Below are 18,949 nucleotides of genomic sequence, written 5' to 3'. Positions count from 1 at the left end.
TATTCGCATTTTAACAGCTTCTGGTGAAATTGAACGCAGAAAAACAATTATTGAAAGAAATTTTCAGATGGACAGATTATTATTATTATAACAAATGATAGGAAGAAGAATGACAAATAGACTGAAAGATCATCGAAAAAGAGAGAAACTCCATCTTATTTCGAATTGTAAGCGATAGCTGGGAAGAACAGCAAATTACGAACATAAATGGGGCGATTGTTTTCCTGGGTTTCACACTGCCGGAACATAACAGTTCCCAATACTTTTTGTTTCAGATGCTGCATTATCAGAGAAAATTGAGTTGTACTGATTTGACTCTAATATGTACATATCTGACAGTAATTGTCAACTTCGATATGTACGTAGATAGGTTTTTCCTAGTTCTGTTTTCAAATACATATTTGAAATATGTGATTATTTTTCCTACCTATCCGATCTCACAACACACATTTCCCTCACGAATTCTGAATAACCAATCTGAATAGTTCAGACTTCTCAAGATCCGTTGTGATTGTTTGCTGGTAGTGGTTTTCTCGACATTTGCATTTGTTTCCAAATCCAGCACTCGGCAAACCCAACAACATGCTCAAACGAAAAAACATGGGCAACTGGACACCGAGAGGACGTCACCCAAGACACGATAACTATATTTTGAATCACGATGGAAGACACGTTTTTCTTCATTTAGAAGAACATCAACAACGCGACAGAGATATTGCTAAAGGACTATACTTCGGAGAACTCTCTGTTCCCACAAGATCAGAAATATCAAAAGGCCGCAATGCAGCCCCTTACGCTTGCCAGAACCTCTTTCCAGATAAATTGATGCACGTCAATTGCTCTCCCTCTATTTTCAATCTTCAACCAATCTATCAGCTCCGGCTGTTTGGAAATAAGTTTTAGTTATACCTATCTATAAGAAAAGCTTCCGGTTTCATAAAGGAAACTACAGTTTCACGAACTTGTTCAATTTCGAAAGTTTCCTTCGGTTGTATCAGTGGCTATCGACTCATCATCTCGAAGAATTTATAAAATTAAATAGGAGATATCAAGTACACAACTTTTATTGAATAGAAATCTATAATCACATCACAAATACATAAGAAAATGATACAGAAATAGTTACTATTTAAAAAAGCATTCAAAAAATACTTTTCAAAGCAAGTTCCCAAGGAAAATCACTAGAAAATTTCAAAGTTGGTTTGATATCCTCAAGATTTTCTGACTGGTCATTAAAAAATACAAGATTTTCAAAATAATCAGCTGCAGAAGATTGTGATGGGCCACCATTTGGTTCAATATCCGAAAAAATCATCGATTCTGGAGAGGATGGATAAGAAAGTGGGATGCAGTCCTTGTTGTCTGATATTTTAAACTGCAACTCGTCATCCTGAATCTCTGTGGTTCCGCGTCCTTCATGAGTGTCCAAACTAGTAATTCTCTGAAAAACTTTGTTATTATAGAGAAAATATAAAAATTAAAAATCTCACCTGTTCATATTCTCTTTTCAAAGCATCTGCTTTCTCTTTATAAGGCATTTTATCTTCGGGAGACATATTTCTCCAGATTCTCCTTAATTCTTCAGGTATGCTTTGACTTTTAATTGCTGTTTTGTTTTGTAAAAGATCAGCTTTCTTCAAAGTATAGAAAATCAAATATGCACTTCTCGGTTTAGAATTTTCTGGTTTTTCATTGTATTTCAAATGGAAGTCAGTTTTAGTTCGGGTGACAGCTGCAGCATGCTCCTTTCTTTGAATTCTCTCTTTTTCATAATAAGGGAGTTTTCTATTTTTGGACATAGTTTTCCAATGATCTGCTAGTCTGGCCATTATCAACATAGGGCTAGCTGTTGGGTCTCGATCAATAAATTCCGCTTTTTTTTCAGAAAACCATATCTTGAAAGCATTCATTGGTTTTTTGATATGACCGTAATACTTTTTTTGGATATCTTTCAATCGAGCAGCCTCACTTATATACTCTATCTTTTCTTTCGAATTATCCATTTTCCAAAGCGATTCTAACACTTGGTATAATTCCTGATTGGTCAAATCAGGATAATTTTTAATGAAGTGAGGACGTTTAGCCTCGCAGTAAAGCATGTAGGCGGTTTTCGGGTTTTCAACATATTCTGGTATTTTCTCCATATCCAGAATCAACGTGTTAGAATGCGACCTAAAACATATTGTAATGAAGATGAAATCAAAATGGAAAGAATGAGCTTTTGAGAGGAAAAAAGTTATGATGTTAAAATGGAATAAAAATTATGTACTGAATACGGAGGAAACAATTGCAGGTAGAAGAGAACAGACGAAGACAAGTCAAAAACCAATGTACGAATGCCTCATTCGTTGTGACAATAACACTCACAGTTACCGCCCTTTCCCACAGATGACAGGTGACAGAGCACACATCTGTTTTTTGAGACTTAATCTGCCGAGATCCTGATGTGTCATTCCCTTTTATTACCCTCTTTATTGTCATTAAAGGTCAGATGGTAGCATATTAATGTTTGTTCTGGCACAGTGCCAAGTATTTGATGCATTAGTACATTGGATGACCGACTTACACCTCATTTTATGATTGTCACATCTTTCATCAGCTGAGAAATGTGGGAAATAAATAGTTTTGCTACCGTTTGAATATCATTTTTGACATTCATTAAATACATACCTTTTGTATGTTTATTCCAAATAAAAAGGAAACTAATGCTAACATTTGAAATAATTTCAACAAACCATGATTCTCATATGTGAACTTCTCTTACTTGTCATGTGAACTTCTCTTACTTGGTCTCGACTTCGTTTCCTTTTTTGATTTTAGCTAAGTTTGAATACAACGATGTCCCAATCAAGAGTTTTATCTCGAAAAAATGACAAAGCTCATGTTTTCAAGAAATTAATGCCATTTTGTAAATTCAAGATTTCTCAAAAATAAGAAATCGGGGGGGGGGGGGAACAATCCACGGGGAGAGAAAAATAAAAACGCCTAGAGAAGAAGGAGTTTGAATGCTTGAGGACAAAAACAAAAACTGAGAGAAAACTGGAAAGCTTGGGGACCATAAACACCAGAATGTGAAGAACCAGAAAAAATATAGCCGTTTAAAATAACACAGACCGGGTGATCTTGAAAATCCAGAGAGGAACATTGAAAAATGAATCAAACTTTGAATTGGGAAGATCTTATGCAAAACGAGAGCCTTAAAGCAGAGTACTGTCGATGGTTATGAAAACATTGAAACGGGCAAGTAATTCACCATTATTGATGGGCAGAGGATCATGGTTCTGGTACAAATAGACTATGGTTTGAGGCCATACGGGTCATGGTATTGGAAAACATGAATGGGTCATTGCAAACGCCAGGAATCATAATAGATCATCACAAAACGGAACAATTATAAGATCGAGATAAAGAAAATGATTGAACGGGGGACAAGGCTGTGGGTCATTGTAACAGTCAACACAAGAAATAAAACGTGATGACCCAGAAGGCAATAATGAGAACCAGGAGACAGTCGGGAAACATTGGGGGTCGTGAGAGTCTTGTTTCTCACTGAATAAATAGATTGAACCTAGAATTTGGGAAAGCCAGGAAATGGAAAAACTCAAAAAACAGGTGTAAATTAAGATTGAGTTTGGCAAACCGGAAATCGGAAAGCAAACAAGAAGTGGTAGGAAATACGGATATTATGGAGAGTAAGGACAGACAAAGTCTTTAAATACGGAAGGATTTGATGGATTTTTTTGTTTCAGTGGTAGCGACAGTCGGAGGAGACGGTGTGGATGGAGCAGTGTCAATTGAAAGATGTTCCAATCCGATGATCTCCGGATTTCCGCTGACTCCTGGAATACAAAACGTTTGGCTTTCATCAGTTTTATTTATGTTGAAAACATACCGGCAGTCTTGTTTTTGGCGTTCTGTTCTTGCTTGCTAATCTGGTCACGAAGAGCTGAGATCTCATTTTTCTGATCGGTAACTGTCTTCACTAGGTTGGTGATCTTGGTTTCATACTTCATCATCATTTGTTCCATTTTCTTATGGCATTGAATCTTGAGAAATTTCTTATCCTCTGAAAATGGGAAAGTTTTGGAAATGAAACAATAACTTTTTGCTTTTAACACTTACGTTCCAACTTCTCCACATCTTCATCGTGCTTTGCGACCAGCTCTCCAATGAGTTCATTATGGTCCTTCTTAGTCTTCTCGATATAGTCTGAAAATAATGAAATGAGGTTATTTCCGTGGTCTGAATCACTTTAACTCACAAGCATTAGCAGCTCGGATATTCTTGATAAGTGCCAAAGTCACACAAGATTCCTCGAGGTCGCAGGCAATGACTGAAATATCGAATTACCGTAAATACTGTATTATAACGGCATGCCGTTATATTTTTCAACCGGCTCCCAGAGAAATTTTGTGGTTTCAGAAACTTATTAAAATTTACCGGAAAAACTTTTTTTGGGAGTTAAATCGGCTGATCAAGAAGTTGCTAATCACGCTGCTTATAATCAGAACCAAAGAAGACATCGGGATGATCACATTCATGAATTCTGAATATAGATGGGGTGCCGTTATAATACAGGTGCCGTTCTATTACAGGTGCCGTTATAATACAGTATTTACGGTACTTTCTAAAACAACTAAAAAAGTACAAACCCATCAAACTCGCAAACTTGTTCAATTTATCGGCATAGAACTCAACAGGCAATGGACGTTCCGGGTTGAATGGATAGGCTTCGGCATGACCATAATCTGAAAACTCCACAATACTCAAATTTATTGACTATCTTTGAAGCAATGCACAAAAAATGAGACCGAATAAATTTTCATATTGTGCTTTTTTCGATTCAACTTACAATTAGCTATTCCGCGATACTCCGGATGATCATGTGGCAACTTTTCCTCTCTTTTGTACCACTCTGAAATGAATATGTGATTCTCCGACATGAAGCTACATCGAAAGCAATGTTACCTGGTCTAGTAGGATTGATGGGAATAAAGGGTTGTGGCAGTACGAGGTCCTTCGAATGAGTCCCGCCAATCCCGTGATTCAGCGGATTGAGAGTATTGGACATTAAGAATCCTGAAAGTTTTTAGTGGAGACGTGTCACCTTTGTGAGTGTGAGACAGCCTCTCTGATGGTATCACATTATCAATTGTTTATGTAGTGAATACATTTTGAAATTCTTTTTTTAGCACTGAAAAAGGACAAAATTGCAAGAAGTTAAAATGACGATTGATAAAATTGACTGCCTGTAGCTTATTAAGATCTGTTCGTAATAAAACGTTATCAACTACAAAAATGGAGCTCTATTTGTGATCTATACATTCCATTAACAATCGATATTGTGAAGCCATAAGGGAAGTTGTCTCACTCTCCCAAAGTTGACCATTTTCAAAAAATTGCAAGTATCGCATTCTTTATGACATGTGATCACCAGCTAATCATCGTAAATTGAGTGAATATGAACATCAGAAAAGAAAAAACAGAACGGGTTAATTTTGAACATTTGATTCACAATTGAGCTTCTTTTGATTGAAAAGTTTTTGCCATTATTCTTAAAACCTCATGTATCATTATATTCACAGAAAAAAGTTTTAAATAGTTACGATTGTGGCCTCAGAGCAATTATCGCCCTCCCACTAATGTAAAAATTATATAAAAACGAGAAGACAAGAGGAAAGGAAATCAAAAGGTTCTCAAACCCAAAATTACCTCTCAAAAGTCAAGAAAGCGAGCGCTGGGATTGCGTGCTGCACCAAAAAAGAAATCGGAGTAATTAAATTCACGGAAGGTCCCTTCTGGGCCAAAAAGGAAAAGGTTTTCTCAACATGTACTTTTCTTACATATCGAATTTCTGGATTTGACACGGTAGAGTTGAAAATTCCTAAATTTTTATCGTAACTTCACACAAATGTAAAGAATGTAGACAAGTTTTGATGAAAAGGGGGTTACTGTAGCTTCAAGGCAATTTTGTCACAATTGAAAATTCCCACATATTACTTTGATGCATGTTTTAAGTTTTGTAGTTTAGATTAAATGATCTAAATGTAAGTTTGACTTTCTAAAAATATTTCTTAGAGCTCCAACCGGTTTTTTTCGCTTCAACCAATGAAAAAACCAAATTAAAAAATTTTTTCCTCCTTTTTTGTAACTTGTATTTTTGTAGGTAATCTAACCTTCCCTGATGATGGTCTAAGGACCGAAACGTCGGATAAAGCCATTTCTAATTTGTGCCATACATGAAAATAAGGTCAACCTAAAGAGTAGTACTCTAATCATCCTAATCTTCTCACAATGCACATCAACCAAAAGACTACACTCCCACTATCCAATGAAAAAACGGTTTCAACTATTGTATTTCTCTATTCTACTACAAATAGGGTCTAAGTATTTGAAAATCTCATCAAAGCTGGTTTTGCATAACTGATCAATGTCTCAAGAGTAATGATAGTTGAACCTCGTCAATCATTGGGGTTATGTTATTGCATATTCAGAGAGTATGGAACCGGAAAAGGTTGAACACGAGAATTTGATGATGTGACTAAAGTTTAAGATTATTTGATAACTTTTTTCCAACACGGATATTACTTGCATTTACTACCACTATTCTGGTTTCTAATCAACTCCGCAACCCATACTCTCTATTGCTTTTTTTGTAATCGCGCGAAATGTGAGCGAATCTTCGAGAAACCATTTTTTGCGGCGCGATTTTCTCTGGTGGTATCTGTATTTTTAGTTTGGATCCATCAGTAAGAAGGAATATGAGTGTACCGCCCTCTCCCCTCTCCCTTTTTGTGATTTGAAAGAAACATGAAGGAGTGTCACGAGTTTTGGTGAGGAGACAACGATACAGAAAGAAAAATGACTCATAGATCTATTGCACATCAAAACGTTCGAAAGTGAGGGTGGAAAAAATGAGGGAAAGAAATATAAAGGATTAGCTAGAAAAGTTGACGAGAAGGCATATCTGAAGACTTTTATCAATATTTATAAAATGATGATGCCATTTCTAGTAAGATAAGTGGTAAATACAAATTTGAACAATGAGAAATGAATTGGGATTACAGTATCTGAACAAATCAAATTCTTTTCCGTTTTGTCAATGGTTTCTGAGCAACGAATTATACGGTCATACAGCCTTCTCTTCTTGCTGCTTGAAAAACAAACTGTACGGCCCTTACAATTGAATGTGAAGTGGGAGATGATTGGTAAAGAACAAAAAATGGAAGGATCGAGATTACAAAAAACAAACTGAAAAATGATGACCGAATAGCAGCAGACAAATGGTCTGTGAGTCAGCGAATTGAGGAAAAGAAGGAGGAGCGGAAGACGGTACCGAACGTCAAATGTTGAAACCATGTGCTTCTAGAAATACGAGGAATAGTACAGAGGGACGTAAAGAATGCAGACAGATATTCTGGACAGATATTCATGAAAGAGAGCGCGAAGCACGACGGGTCTTACCAGAGCCCGGCCCGGTCCGTCCACGTGTATGAGAGATGGCATAGAACCTCACTGAACACAATATACTGAAACAATATACTAAATGAAAAGAACTATATGTAGAAACATCACCGGAAATATCAATGATTCCATTAAACGCAATTCAAACTCATTCTGGAGTGTAAATTCTTTTTTGAAAATTAACAGAAAAACCGTGGCGGATATCAGCCACTAAAAAGCTTAATAAAGATCGACAGAAAAGAAACTATCGTACAGAAATTGTAGATACGGCTGACCGAAAATTTCCTTTCCAATTAAGACAGTGGTTGCTTAACAGGGAGTCTTACTCCTCGCCATTTTCGTTGAATAAAAAAGAGTATAACGTCCCTAACACTCCAAGGAGTTGAATGAGAGGTCATTGCGAAATGACAAAAAATGACGTGAAGAAAAAAGATGGAACGGAAAAAGTGACGGAAAGGCAACAGCCGAATGGTCTTCGGTAAGCAAATAGAAAAGAAAACAAAACAGAATAAAGAAAATACCTAATGCGAACACTATCTGTTTTTTTTTCGAAGAAGTGAATGACAATTTTAAATTGAAAGCCAACTACCTCCCTTTTTTTGCATTACTGTAATCATTTGCAGTTATTCAGAAAACAGTACGTTGCTTTTTATAAACGATACAGTAACCGGAGTTATACAATTGGCGCCGGAGCTAGCCATACACATAGCTGGCAAAGCCTACGGTGAATTTCATTGTGATGGGTGATTCAGAACGATTGGAATATGAGCCAATACAGAAAAGTACTAAAAAGGAAGAGAAGGATAAATGCAATTTAATAAAGGCATTGTTATGATGAGCGAACATGACACTACTTCATTTCTCATGGTTACGGAAGCAAATCCTAACTGATAGGCGCAGATACAGTCATTCACGCACTGATTCTAAAAACCACAGATAAAAAATATGCGTGAAAGAAAGAAAAACTCTGAACTTTTTGTACTGTAGAACTCCTACAAACTTTTCTCCTATTGTACCAACTCTCCAGTCCTTTCTGGTACTGTAGATGCAGTTGAGACGATTGGAAAAGGCGGCGATACTCTCAAAGAGTAAAAAGGAGGTATACGGTTAGTTCCCTTCATTTCCTCCGCTTCCAATGAAAAGAAGCGGGAGAGGAAGTGGCGAAGAAAAAAGGGAAAGAGTGAAAGATGACGAATGGTCGTCAGAACAAAAAGAGGTGGAGCGAAGTAGAAATAGAATTCTAGGGTTACTGTAAATTCATTTTGTTCTTTTCTGCAGTTTCTGCAGCTGGGCTTGGCAATTGTACACGTGCCGCCGCTAATCATAAACTGGAAAACTCTGAAGCAAGTTTAATTTATGTTTCGGATCTGAATGGATAGAAAAAAATGCATGGAAGCCCTAGGACGGACCGAATTGACGGATTCTGATGCCAAGTAAAAGATCGAAATAAAACCTCGGGTGATTTTGAATATTATCAAATATTTCTGATGAATTGGAAGCATTGGACAGTACCCACAAAACTGATATATCGGCTAAGAGCACTGATGAATGTAGCAAACATCAGATGAAGTAGAATCATAGAATAGAGTGAAAACAAACCAAATGTCACCGGATAAACAGATCTAAGGAGGCGGAGCAAAGAAAATATCAAACATCAAAACCGTCTGCTTCTAGAAAATATACCATTGAGAGAGGGTGTAGAGAAAATACAGGGGGACACAAGACAAAGAGGTATGAGTAATACTATCATGGTGACCAATTGACTCATTCTTTTTCTGGTAAAAGTGATGCAATCAGTGTAGTGGAGGGATGTCAAGCTGTAGAATTCAAAACCATAGCAATCAGACTAAATGGGTGGAAATGAACGAGTATCATTGAAAAGAGGAGAAGAAATGCGATAATGAAAATCGAATGAGAGGAGAAAAGAAAGAAAGAACTCGACAGTGAAAGAGGTACGGTAACAGTTCACCTATTTTCTTACCAAGCAATTCTTCCCTAGACGCTCCACTCATCACATGTGTTCTTTCCCAATGAAATAGCTGCGGCATCCCCTATCCCTTCAAAAAGCAGCATAGAGTTTGAGAGCGCGGCGCTCCTCTCTTCTCACCTTTGCGGTCTTGTGGTTCACATCTTCAAAATGGGAAAGAGAAACTAAAAACTCATGGAATATCAGTGAGCGGCCTTTTTGAAAAAGCGTTATTTATTTTTCAGAAGATGAGCTATCCGATTCTCCCAATAAGGAGAAGTGGCTCAAACAGCAACTCCGTGCCTCGCAGTTGGCAATCGATACCACTCTACCACAATTTTGGTTAAGTATGAAGTATCGCTGAACCAAATCTGGAAAACCTCAAAAAATAGGACACAAATGACACGTCACGTCCTCCAGAAAACAGCAAAGACCAAGTGACTGAGAAGCTGAGGAAGCATTGATATGATGCGCCGATAAAAACAAAGAAAAAAGAGGTGAAGCTGGGAAACAGACCTAATCGAATCAAAAATGGGAGCGACGGTCGAATTGGAAGAAACACCGTTTCACCGTGAAAAATATTTGCACTATGATCCCGAGAAAAAAGGATATTTTTTTCAGTAATGATTGGAAAATGAGAAAAATGAAGCAATGATTTCAAAACAATTCCAAAAACCGAGAAGATTAAATGGGTTCTTAATTTTACAACACAGATAATTAACTCTTTCTTTTTCTTTCCCACTAGTAAATCCGAGAGGAAAGAAAAGAGAAAGAAAGCGCCCCAACAGTCTAATGAGACAATGTGCTTCAATAATAAAAGTGAAGGTGTCCGTGAAGTTGGGAAAGGCCGTTCAAAATGTTTTTACTTTTGACCCCGTCCCCTTCAGTTACGCAACAATCTCATTCAAAAAGAGTAGAAAAAGAGTAAACGTCCTTGAGATCCAAAAACATATTGCACTCTCTTCATACTCTCTATCGTTTGAAGCAGACTTTCACACCATCGAACGCTTTTCATTAAAGTTTTTGATACAGATTACTACGTGTCGGATGTTTTTATAACTTTTCAAATCTATTGAAACTTGTACTGTCAAAATATAGATTATTGTTAATTGATGGAGATGAGCAACAATTATTTTCTAAAAACTGCTGATTAGACTGAATAAAAAAATATCCTTTTTCAATCAGAATCATTGTTTTTTCGCTCTTTTCATTTCCAGCCGAAATGTTTACTTACCTAGCACCAATCTTCTCTTTTTCCAATTCAAATATTTCTTCTCTTATTTGAATCGTTTGGTCTCTTCACTCGTCATACTTTTTGCAACGTAACAGTGATTCATGTGTCTATGACTACGATCGCTGATGGGTCGGTGCCTTTCCGTATACTCACATATTTGAATTAATTGCTGTGCATCTCTAACAATTAGGAGAAAGAAGGGTTTTCATTTTTGGGTAGGCGCGGATACATATAATCGACTATACTTCTGGAATATGAGAGTTTTATTCTTGAACAATCATCCGAAGCATATACAATAACGTTTCCGTTAGCTGATAGGGTAAAGAAAATTTTTAGGCAGCGTCCGTTTTGTATTGACTTTGTTGCCCAATTCTAGAAATCCAGTTTACCTGTGAACACCTTATTCATTAGATGGATTCAAATGTCGGAATTTAATGAATGAAATATATTACTTGATTTCACACACATAGCACGGATAAAACTAGCGCAGTAGTTTCCGTACTAGATATCTCGCTTCAAATGTTTCGTATATAGAAAGAACCAACCTCAAAACTGGCACACATTGACAAGAGCTACACGCTTTCAGAAGCGCCCCGCTATCATTAACCCCAGATTGGTGACACTAGAAATATTAATTTTCCATTCGTCTAAAATTCATCTTTCCCTGAGAAATTTCAGAAATAATATCTATTGGTTTCTACGCATCAAGTTAAGATCCAGTCACGGTTGTATATTCCAACTCTCATATTTCATACTGATGTAATAAAAAAACCCAAGTTCATACCTTCATTCTTTAATGGAATAATCTAGAAAGGGTTTCTGAAGGGATTCCGGCTTTCAAATTTTAACTTTCAATATGGATGAGAACACTAAAGTCCCATGTTCATGGACTGTCTTATTTATATAAAAACGATCGTTTCGTTTCTTTATCAATCATTTCTGATTCCAAACATTCAATGCACTATTTTTAGATATCTGCATATTCATGTCTGACCACAACTTGTTCAATTATTTTTTCGCCAACTGTGAAGACTACGACGACATAACAACGGGTGAGTGAAGTGGTTTCTCTTCAAGTAAATCGAAGTTTGATTAGCCCACTCACAGAATATTGGCTGCAAACTATTCTGTAGTTTTTTCTTAATTTTAAGGAACCGCGTGCCGTAGAAACCTCTCTCCAACCATGCCTGCAAAGTGTTATAGCCAGTTGTTCAATTTATAGTCCAAAGTTTTATAATTGAAATTTAATATAACAACTAAAGGACTCATATCTGACGAGGTAGCTCTCTTCAAAAAAGTGGGCATAAATTTGCAGAACCCTGTAGTTAATCGAAAATTTATTTAGTTTTTTCCTAATCTAGATGGTTCCAAATTTTTTGTTGGTTTGTCTTTTTCTTTCCAAAAATTAAAAAATAAAAGAAAAATATTAGTCATGCTGAAATCTTGTGTAATAATAATAAACGCTACGATTTCCTCAGAACCTCTTCATGATGGCAATGGCAATGTTGAAGAACCAGATCATTTCGAATATACCCAAAACTTAAATCTGAATGGACTATTGGACTTTGACGCCAGTTTTGATGACCGCGCGGAGAGTGACGGCCAAAAAATGGAGAAAATATCTGCCTGTGATATTGGGTTGCAAGCAGTAGAGACTAAGCAAGATTCCAAATCTCCAAACTTCCGATTGTCTCATAAGGATGACAAGAGAGATAAAGTTGGTCAAGAAAAAATGAAGAAAAGAGCTGCCGATTTTGAAGAAGACGATGATGACAATTATGACCAAGACGATATACGAAGCTCGGAAGCTTATACGAACAACGGGTCGTATAACAACAATTTCTCTTATAGAAACTGGGATAAACGAAATGGTATATCGGAAAAATTGATAATTGAATGTATAATCGGTTATTTCAGTGAATGTTGTTCCATTAGACCCGAGCGGAATCTCGCTCTTCGACAGCAATGATTTTCCAAAAGATGTAGTAGGAAACAACAAGTCTCAAAAACCTCACCAATTGCGTACCATCTCACCTACACAGACGTCAACTCACAAACTGGAAAGATCCAAAAAACGTCTAGAGAGAATGCGATTCCCAATTCCTCGAGAGAAACCGGTTTGCCAAAAGAGAAGGAAACCCAATAATCTGGTTAATTATCAATCGATTCCTCAATTGTATCATGTTCCCGGCTTTTCAAAGCCTATAATCAACCGTCAGAGCCTTCATCGTGGGAGGATCACAAGTATCGAAGAATGTGAAGAGTCTATAAATGCTCTCAACGGAGGAACACTCGACGTAGTCGAAGATCAACGAACAAAACGAAAGATCGTAGACTTCCTCCAGCTCTATGGCTATTCTTTCTTTTCTTTGAATGAGAACAAAAAGACTGATGACAACGTTGTGAGGAATGATGTGAAAACAGTTTCCAATAACGGATTTGAAGAAGAAATCAATTGGAGCGAGCTGTTTCCGTTTGAAGAGGCTGATGAAGAAAGATATGGAGAAGGAAATAGGCGGATCAGTCGAGAAGATGAAAATCTTCATCAAATGGATGCGAGTGCAACAATACTGAATGCCGGAAATCTAAAAAAGAATCACTCTGGTACGTTTCTTTTTTAATGTTTAGATTGTTGTTCTTAGGCTCAATAAACATAAACAACTCCGTGAGGTCACTATCTTAGATTTCCTGACTTAAATTGCGAAAACAAAACCTTTTATGAGACAATGTCAGTAATTCTCGAATTGCCCATAGAACACATCGGCCAAACGCAATTAGCTCATTTGGTTTTTTGATATTATGGGTCCCTATGATGATGTTATAAAAAAACCGTACCGGTTTTTAGGCTCCGCCCCTTTTGACATATAGAAAAAAATCGTGGGAGTGAAAAAATTAATTTTTTCCCTTCAACTGATTTTTGGACAAAAAGTTTAGAAATGAGTTTTAGGCGTGTTTTTGAACATTTTTTGTGTTGACAACTTTCGAAAAATCTTTTGGTATCATTTGAAAAAAAGTGATTTTTTGAAAAAATGTTCAGTTTTTCGCATACCCCCAACAATTTTTCCACGGGATGTAAAAAGTTTTTTATTGCAGTTTGATTGTCTTTAGACCGTCCAACTTTGTGCCAATTTTTATCTTGAAATTCCGGCACCTTTTTTTTCTATGAGCAAAAATGTGTGTTTTTTCACGAAATTTTCACGTACCCCCATGGTGAAAAAAGTGAAAGTTTCAAAAATGCAAGAGACTTCGTATATGAGTTTATCTGTTTGTAATTGAAATTTTCACAAAGTATGAAAACCTATAATACAGTTTCTTCGATGTTATGAGACCTCGAAAACTCAATATCACTATTTTCAGATGGAGTTGTAAAAATCCGATTTTTTACAGAATTTCCTCAATTTATTACTTTTAATATTATTTCATTTTTAGTTTTCATAGGTTTTTGTTACTTTTCTAAGAAAGAAAGTTATCAGTCACGTTTTTCTCTGCTCGGTGATTCTTGAACTTTTTCATATTTCTGTATCCTCTCTACGATACCTTTTTCTCGGCAGTAAAATGGTTCAAAGCTAAGATTTCATATTACTTGAAAATGACATTACCATTTGCAATTACGTGGCAATGATATAGGCAAACGATTCATTAGTTTCCCATTGGTGATTACTGTGAAAAATTGTTACAACGTCATGATTTTTCTTTCTTTTGTAACGTAGTTTTCTGCTCTTCTTTTGACTCTACTTGCATTTCTATCACTAGTACTTTTTATTTTTGAGTTTTACTATAAGTTTACGTAGATCCTGACACTCCACGCATCTCTGCAACAAGTTGATTGTATCTAAGCACTGATAGGCTTGAATCACCGAGCAGAGAAAAACGTGACTGATAACTTTCTTTCTTAGAAAAGTAACAAAAACCTATGAAAACTAAAAATGAAATAATATTAAAAGTAATAAATTGAGGAAATTCTGTAAAAAATCGGATTTTTACAACTCCATCTGAAAATAGTGATATTGAGTTTTCGAGGTCTCATAACATCGGAGAAACTGTATTATAGGTTTTCATACTTTGTGAACATTTCAATTACAATCAGATAAACTCATATACGAAGTCTCTTGCATTTTTGAAACTTTCACTTTTTTCACCATGGAGGGGGGTACGTGAAAATTTCGTGAAAAAACACACATTTTTGCTCATAGAAAAAAAAGGTGCCGGAATTTCAAAATAAAAATTGGCAAAAAGTTGGACGGTCTAAAGACAATCAAACTGCAATAAAAAACTTTTTACATCCCGTGGAAAAATTGTTGGGGGTATGCGAAAAACTGAACATTTTTTCAAAAAATCACTTTTTTTCAAATGATACCAAAAGATTTTTCGAAAGTTGTCAACACAAAAAATGTTCAAAAACACGCCTAAAACTCATTTCTAAACTTTTTGTCCAAAAATCAGTTGAAGGGAAAAAATTAATTTTTTCACTCCCACGATTTTTTTCTATATGTCAAAAGGGGCGGAGCCTAAAAACCTGTACGGTTTTTTTATAACATCATCATAGGGACACATAATATCAAAAAACCAAATGAGCTAATTGCGTTTGGCCGATGTGTTCTATGGGCTGTTGGCCTTTGGTTGATCACTAGAGAAAGTCTCTCTTATAATTTAAATATTACTCTTAACTGTTGACCCAAAATGATTTAGTTTTCAAAGGATAATAAAGTAAATGAAATTAAAGCCGGCAGAAACTTATTACAGTTTTTAGAAAAATAAGTAACTTACATGTACAGCTAACGCTATACTTCTAACAACTTTGACCATTTTCAGTTGAAAATCTTCAACTTTGAAAATGTCTTACAGTATCACTGATTGTCCCACATATTAATCTTTGTATAAACTATACACAACAAAACTAGAGCTTTATTTCTAAAGTTGGCAACTTTTTTGTACGCACACTACCTGGAGAGTTATGGTCATTTTAAGACGAAAGCTCTAAAATCGCAGCAGTTTTACTGGAATCAGTCGATTTGTGAGAGAAATTACTTTTTCGATACCGTTCAAAATGCTGTCAACAAAAAAATGAACCTCCTTCTTTTATCAGTACGATACATAACAATTTAACTTGGTGGGACGATCAGTGATACCAAGAAACACTCTCAAAGTTGGTAAATTTCAACTGAAAACGGTCAAGAATGTTAGAATTTTGTCCATTACTGTCTGTAGTTTCTATAAACGAACTGCCAAATTGAGCACCTTTCTTTCCTCTAATACTTGAAATAAGTTTTCATTCAAGGAATCGAAAAGATGTATTTGGCTGCATGTAACGCAATATCGAACTCCGCAATTCTTACTGTTTCTCCGGTTGTCGTCAGAAACTTATTCAACCATCTTGCACAGTCTTCACCAGTGAATAAAGTCAATACGGAATTTCCTGGACTTGAACGGTGGAACCTAACTGATGCTGAAAGAATTGGATTGCCCTCAGCAGATGAATATGAGATTGACCCCATAGTGTATGTTACTATGGGTCAACTGGCAATACGAAATTCTCCATACAAGTTTCTGACAGAAGATCAAATTGCTTCCTTCATACTGTAAGTGTATTATAAAAATCACATTTACTTTTAAAAATATTATCTTTTTTGCAGGCATCACTGGCCCCACTTTCGGTTTGCCAACTATGGTTCATGGAAACAATCGTTGACATTAGCTTTGAGGAGAAGTAAAACGATTTTTGAAGAGATGATTATCCAGGAGACAAATTCTCATATCTTTCGACTCATAAACTGGAATTGCTCAATACTGAATGGCACAAAGGAGAGATTTTTCGAGAACGATTCACGAGGGCTAGGTTAGTCGGAATATCTTCTTCTAATAGTATCGAGTTCTGTGTAGAGGAATTTCGAAAAATAGTTAGCTAGTCGTAATTTTTATTTTACAGAGTTCTTCCACAAAATGAGTAGAGGAGAAATGGGTCTTCCACGCCATCTCTTCTATCAGACGGTTGGTCTCTGTGCTCCAGAATTCTCCGGACCAGAAAACTCGTCCATTTTCTACCATTTCCTCTCATTGGGTCTTATACCACGAAAGCTTTGCAAGCTGTTTCGCCCACATTTTGAATGCCAGAACAACAACGAACCGAAATTTGTGGAAGCCAATAAGGAGTTGGTTCCCGATGACTTGAGCAAGCCGGAGTTTTTGGAAGGATTTGGAGTCAATATGGTGAACGGAAGACCGGGTAGATTTGAACAAGGAATGGCGGATCGGTTTCATATGAACATCGACTGGTATTTCAACGTTCAAAAGCAGTATGCGAAACTTGGATCTCCAAATTGGACAACACCGCCGTTAAACAGCTCTTCTCTCCTGTAATTCTATCAGTTTTGTAATGATTTGATACCAATAGTAATAGTTTATAATAACTGTTTATTCAAAAATCAGATTAAAGAGGAAAATAAAAGACGATTGGTTGAAAAAGTGCAATATTATCAACATTTTTGTAATTATGTAAATCACATTCCCAAATAAAATATGTTGATTGGAAATTTGGCAAGACGGAGATATTTGATTCACGAAATTGTAAATCGGGAGATTAATTGGAACGCTGATACTAAAGCAAAATAATAGCAGAACATGCAACTTTTCAGCTTTGACCTTTGAACGACTTACTTTATTCGATAACCGTCCTATCTTTTTTGGTTTTTTGACACCAGCACTGCGACCATAAGTTTTGTCACCACTGTGAGTGAGGAAACAATTATAAAAGTAAAACAGAAGAAATGTTCACTCACAGTTCTTGATGGTCGTCCTCTCTTTTTTGAAATTTTTCGCGGTGTCATCATCACGCTGTAATACTGAGAAGTAGATTCTAACAGATTATGTTAACAAAAAAAATATATATATATCCGTTTTGATATTTGATTCCAACATGTTCACATGATAGAGCAGGTTGAAATGTAGCGGTGATGGAAGCAACGGTAGTATGTGATGGTGAAGTAGAAGTAGCAATGGTAGTTACAGGTTGTTTTGAAGAAGGTCAAGTAGTGCTATATTGCAGTCTCACGTCAGTAACGGCATCCAGTTGAAGCAATTTGTTTTCGCCACAGTTGTCAATAAATTCCTTTTGATTTGTTGGTTTGCAAGGGTCTATGGAAATCAAGCTTGTTCATTAATTATCCAACAAATCGATTCATTGAACCTTAATCAGTAATTTCTCCTTGAGGTGGCGTGTTATACCCACACCATGAGTGAGTTTTCCAAATCATCTGAATGTCATTCATCCGGTGGCGGAATCTCCTCCTCATTGAGTATATCTTTGATCTGTCCAACGGACTAACCCCTTCGGGTCCTAATATTTTTATTCATTCTGGAAATAAGTTAGAAAAGTATCAGAACAATCGTTCGGTCTGAATAATAATCTAATAAAGAAGTAACCTAGGTCAACATGTAAAGCTATTATCTTCTTCCTGAGAGAACTTCCTTAATTTATAGTAATGACCAAAAAAGATTTCAGTATTCCTTACTTATCAAAACAAACAATAATCCAAAAGTACAAGAAGAATGTCAAATAGCGTTTCCAATGTGTGTATATAACTGACATGGGAATGACCCAGGGTGTAACGCTGGGATTTCTTAGATATTTTGGGAAATGATAGCCCTTCACCCAACTAGAACAAATAAAAAATCTTACGTGCCCCTTTTGAGTTTCCAGAGAATGGCAGACACAATTCCATTTTTTCGAATTTTTCGAGTTGAGTCACTTCGAGACATCGTAACTCGGTCAATTCAAGAGCAATCTTTTCAAACTAAAATGTAATCGCAAGATATTGACCAAGGCTTTATAAAAGGTAACAGACTCATGTTTCCAGCTGTGACTCCCGAATTACTATAAATGAAAATGTGAAAATTTGCACTTCTCATGAAATCAGAAAGTGGTCATTTTCGAAAAAACGTATTTGGGAGACTATGTATATCTGATTGCCAGTGACAAATAAGGTATATATACGTATTCAAATATATGGCTCGCCTTTCATTCCAGAGACTTATTTTCATTTTTTCAGTTTTGAAGCTCAACTTCATGTATATTGATACGTCAATTCCTTAAAAATAAACTCAGCGCGGTTTGGTGAATTCTCAGTTTTTTGTGTTAGACGGCTATCACAATACTTTAAAAACTGAATTAATCTAAAATATCATTTTACCATTTGTTCGAAACGAACGATCAACTCTGCAGTGGAAAAACCGCACGTCTGCCATTCTCTGGAAACTCAAAAGGGGCACGTAAGATTTTTTATTTGTTC

General features: G+C 36.2%; 3 protein-coding genes across 3 annotated transcripts; 1 reads left to right on the top strand and 2 right to left on the bottom strand.

The window, feature by feature from the left end:
- Positions 1-1,141: 1,141 nt before the first annotated feature.
- On the bottom strand, positions 1,142-2,411 carry GCK72_023061 (uncharacterized protein; the record flags this gene model as incomplete). The annotated part of the gene is made up of 3 exons (XM_053735210.1): positions 1,142-1,441; positions 1,491-2,172; positions 2,374-2,411. 3 exons carry the CDS (start codon positions 2,409-2,411, stop codon positions 1,142-1,144), a joined length of 1,020 nt encoding a protein of 339 aa, XP_053578776.1.
- Positions 2,412-3,711: 1,300 nt separating this feature from the next.
- On the bottom strand, positions 3,712-5,071 carry GCK72_023060 (uncharacterized protein; the record flags this gene model as incomplete). The annotated part of the gene is made up of 7 exons (XM_003095805.2): positions 3,712-3,839; positions 3,893-4,066; positions 4,123-4,209; positions 4,262-4,333; positions 4,653-4,748; positions 4,853-4,915; positions 4,969-5,071. The coding sequence occupies 7 exons, from the start codon at positions 5,069-5,071 to the stop codon at positions 3,712-3,714; spliced, it is 723 nt and encodes a 240-aa protein (XP_003095853.2).
- A 6,578-nt stretch (positions 5,072-11,649) lies between these two features.
- GCK72_023059 (uncharacterized protein) lies at positions 11,650-17,021 on the top strand (the record flags this gene model as incomplete). Its single annotated transcript, XM_053735209.1, has 6 exons — positions 11,650-11,716; positions 12,143-12,535; positions 12,582-13,268; positions 15,943-16,243; positions 16,298-16,371; positions 16,591-17,021. The coding sequence occupies 6 exons, from the start codon at positions 11,650-11,652 to the stop codon at positions 17,019-17,021; spliced, it is 1,953 nt and encodes a 650-aa protein (XP_053578775.1).
- Between the last annotated feature and the right edge of the window lie 1,928 nt (positions 17,022-18,949).

The sequence above is a fragment of the Caenorhabditis remanei genome, chromosome X, assembly GCF_010183535.1.
Source record: "Caenorhabditis remanei strain PX506 chromosome X, whole genome shotgun sequence".
NCBI lineage: Eukaryota > Metazoa > Nematoda > Chromadorea > Rhabditida > Rhabditidae > Caenorhabditis > Caenorhabditis remanei.
The sequence above is the reverse complement of the archived record's forward strand: the minus strand, read 5'-3'. Positions and strand labels throughout refer to the sequence as shown.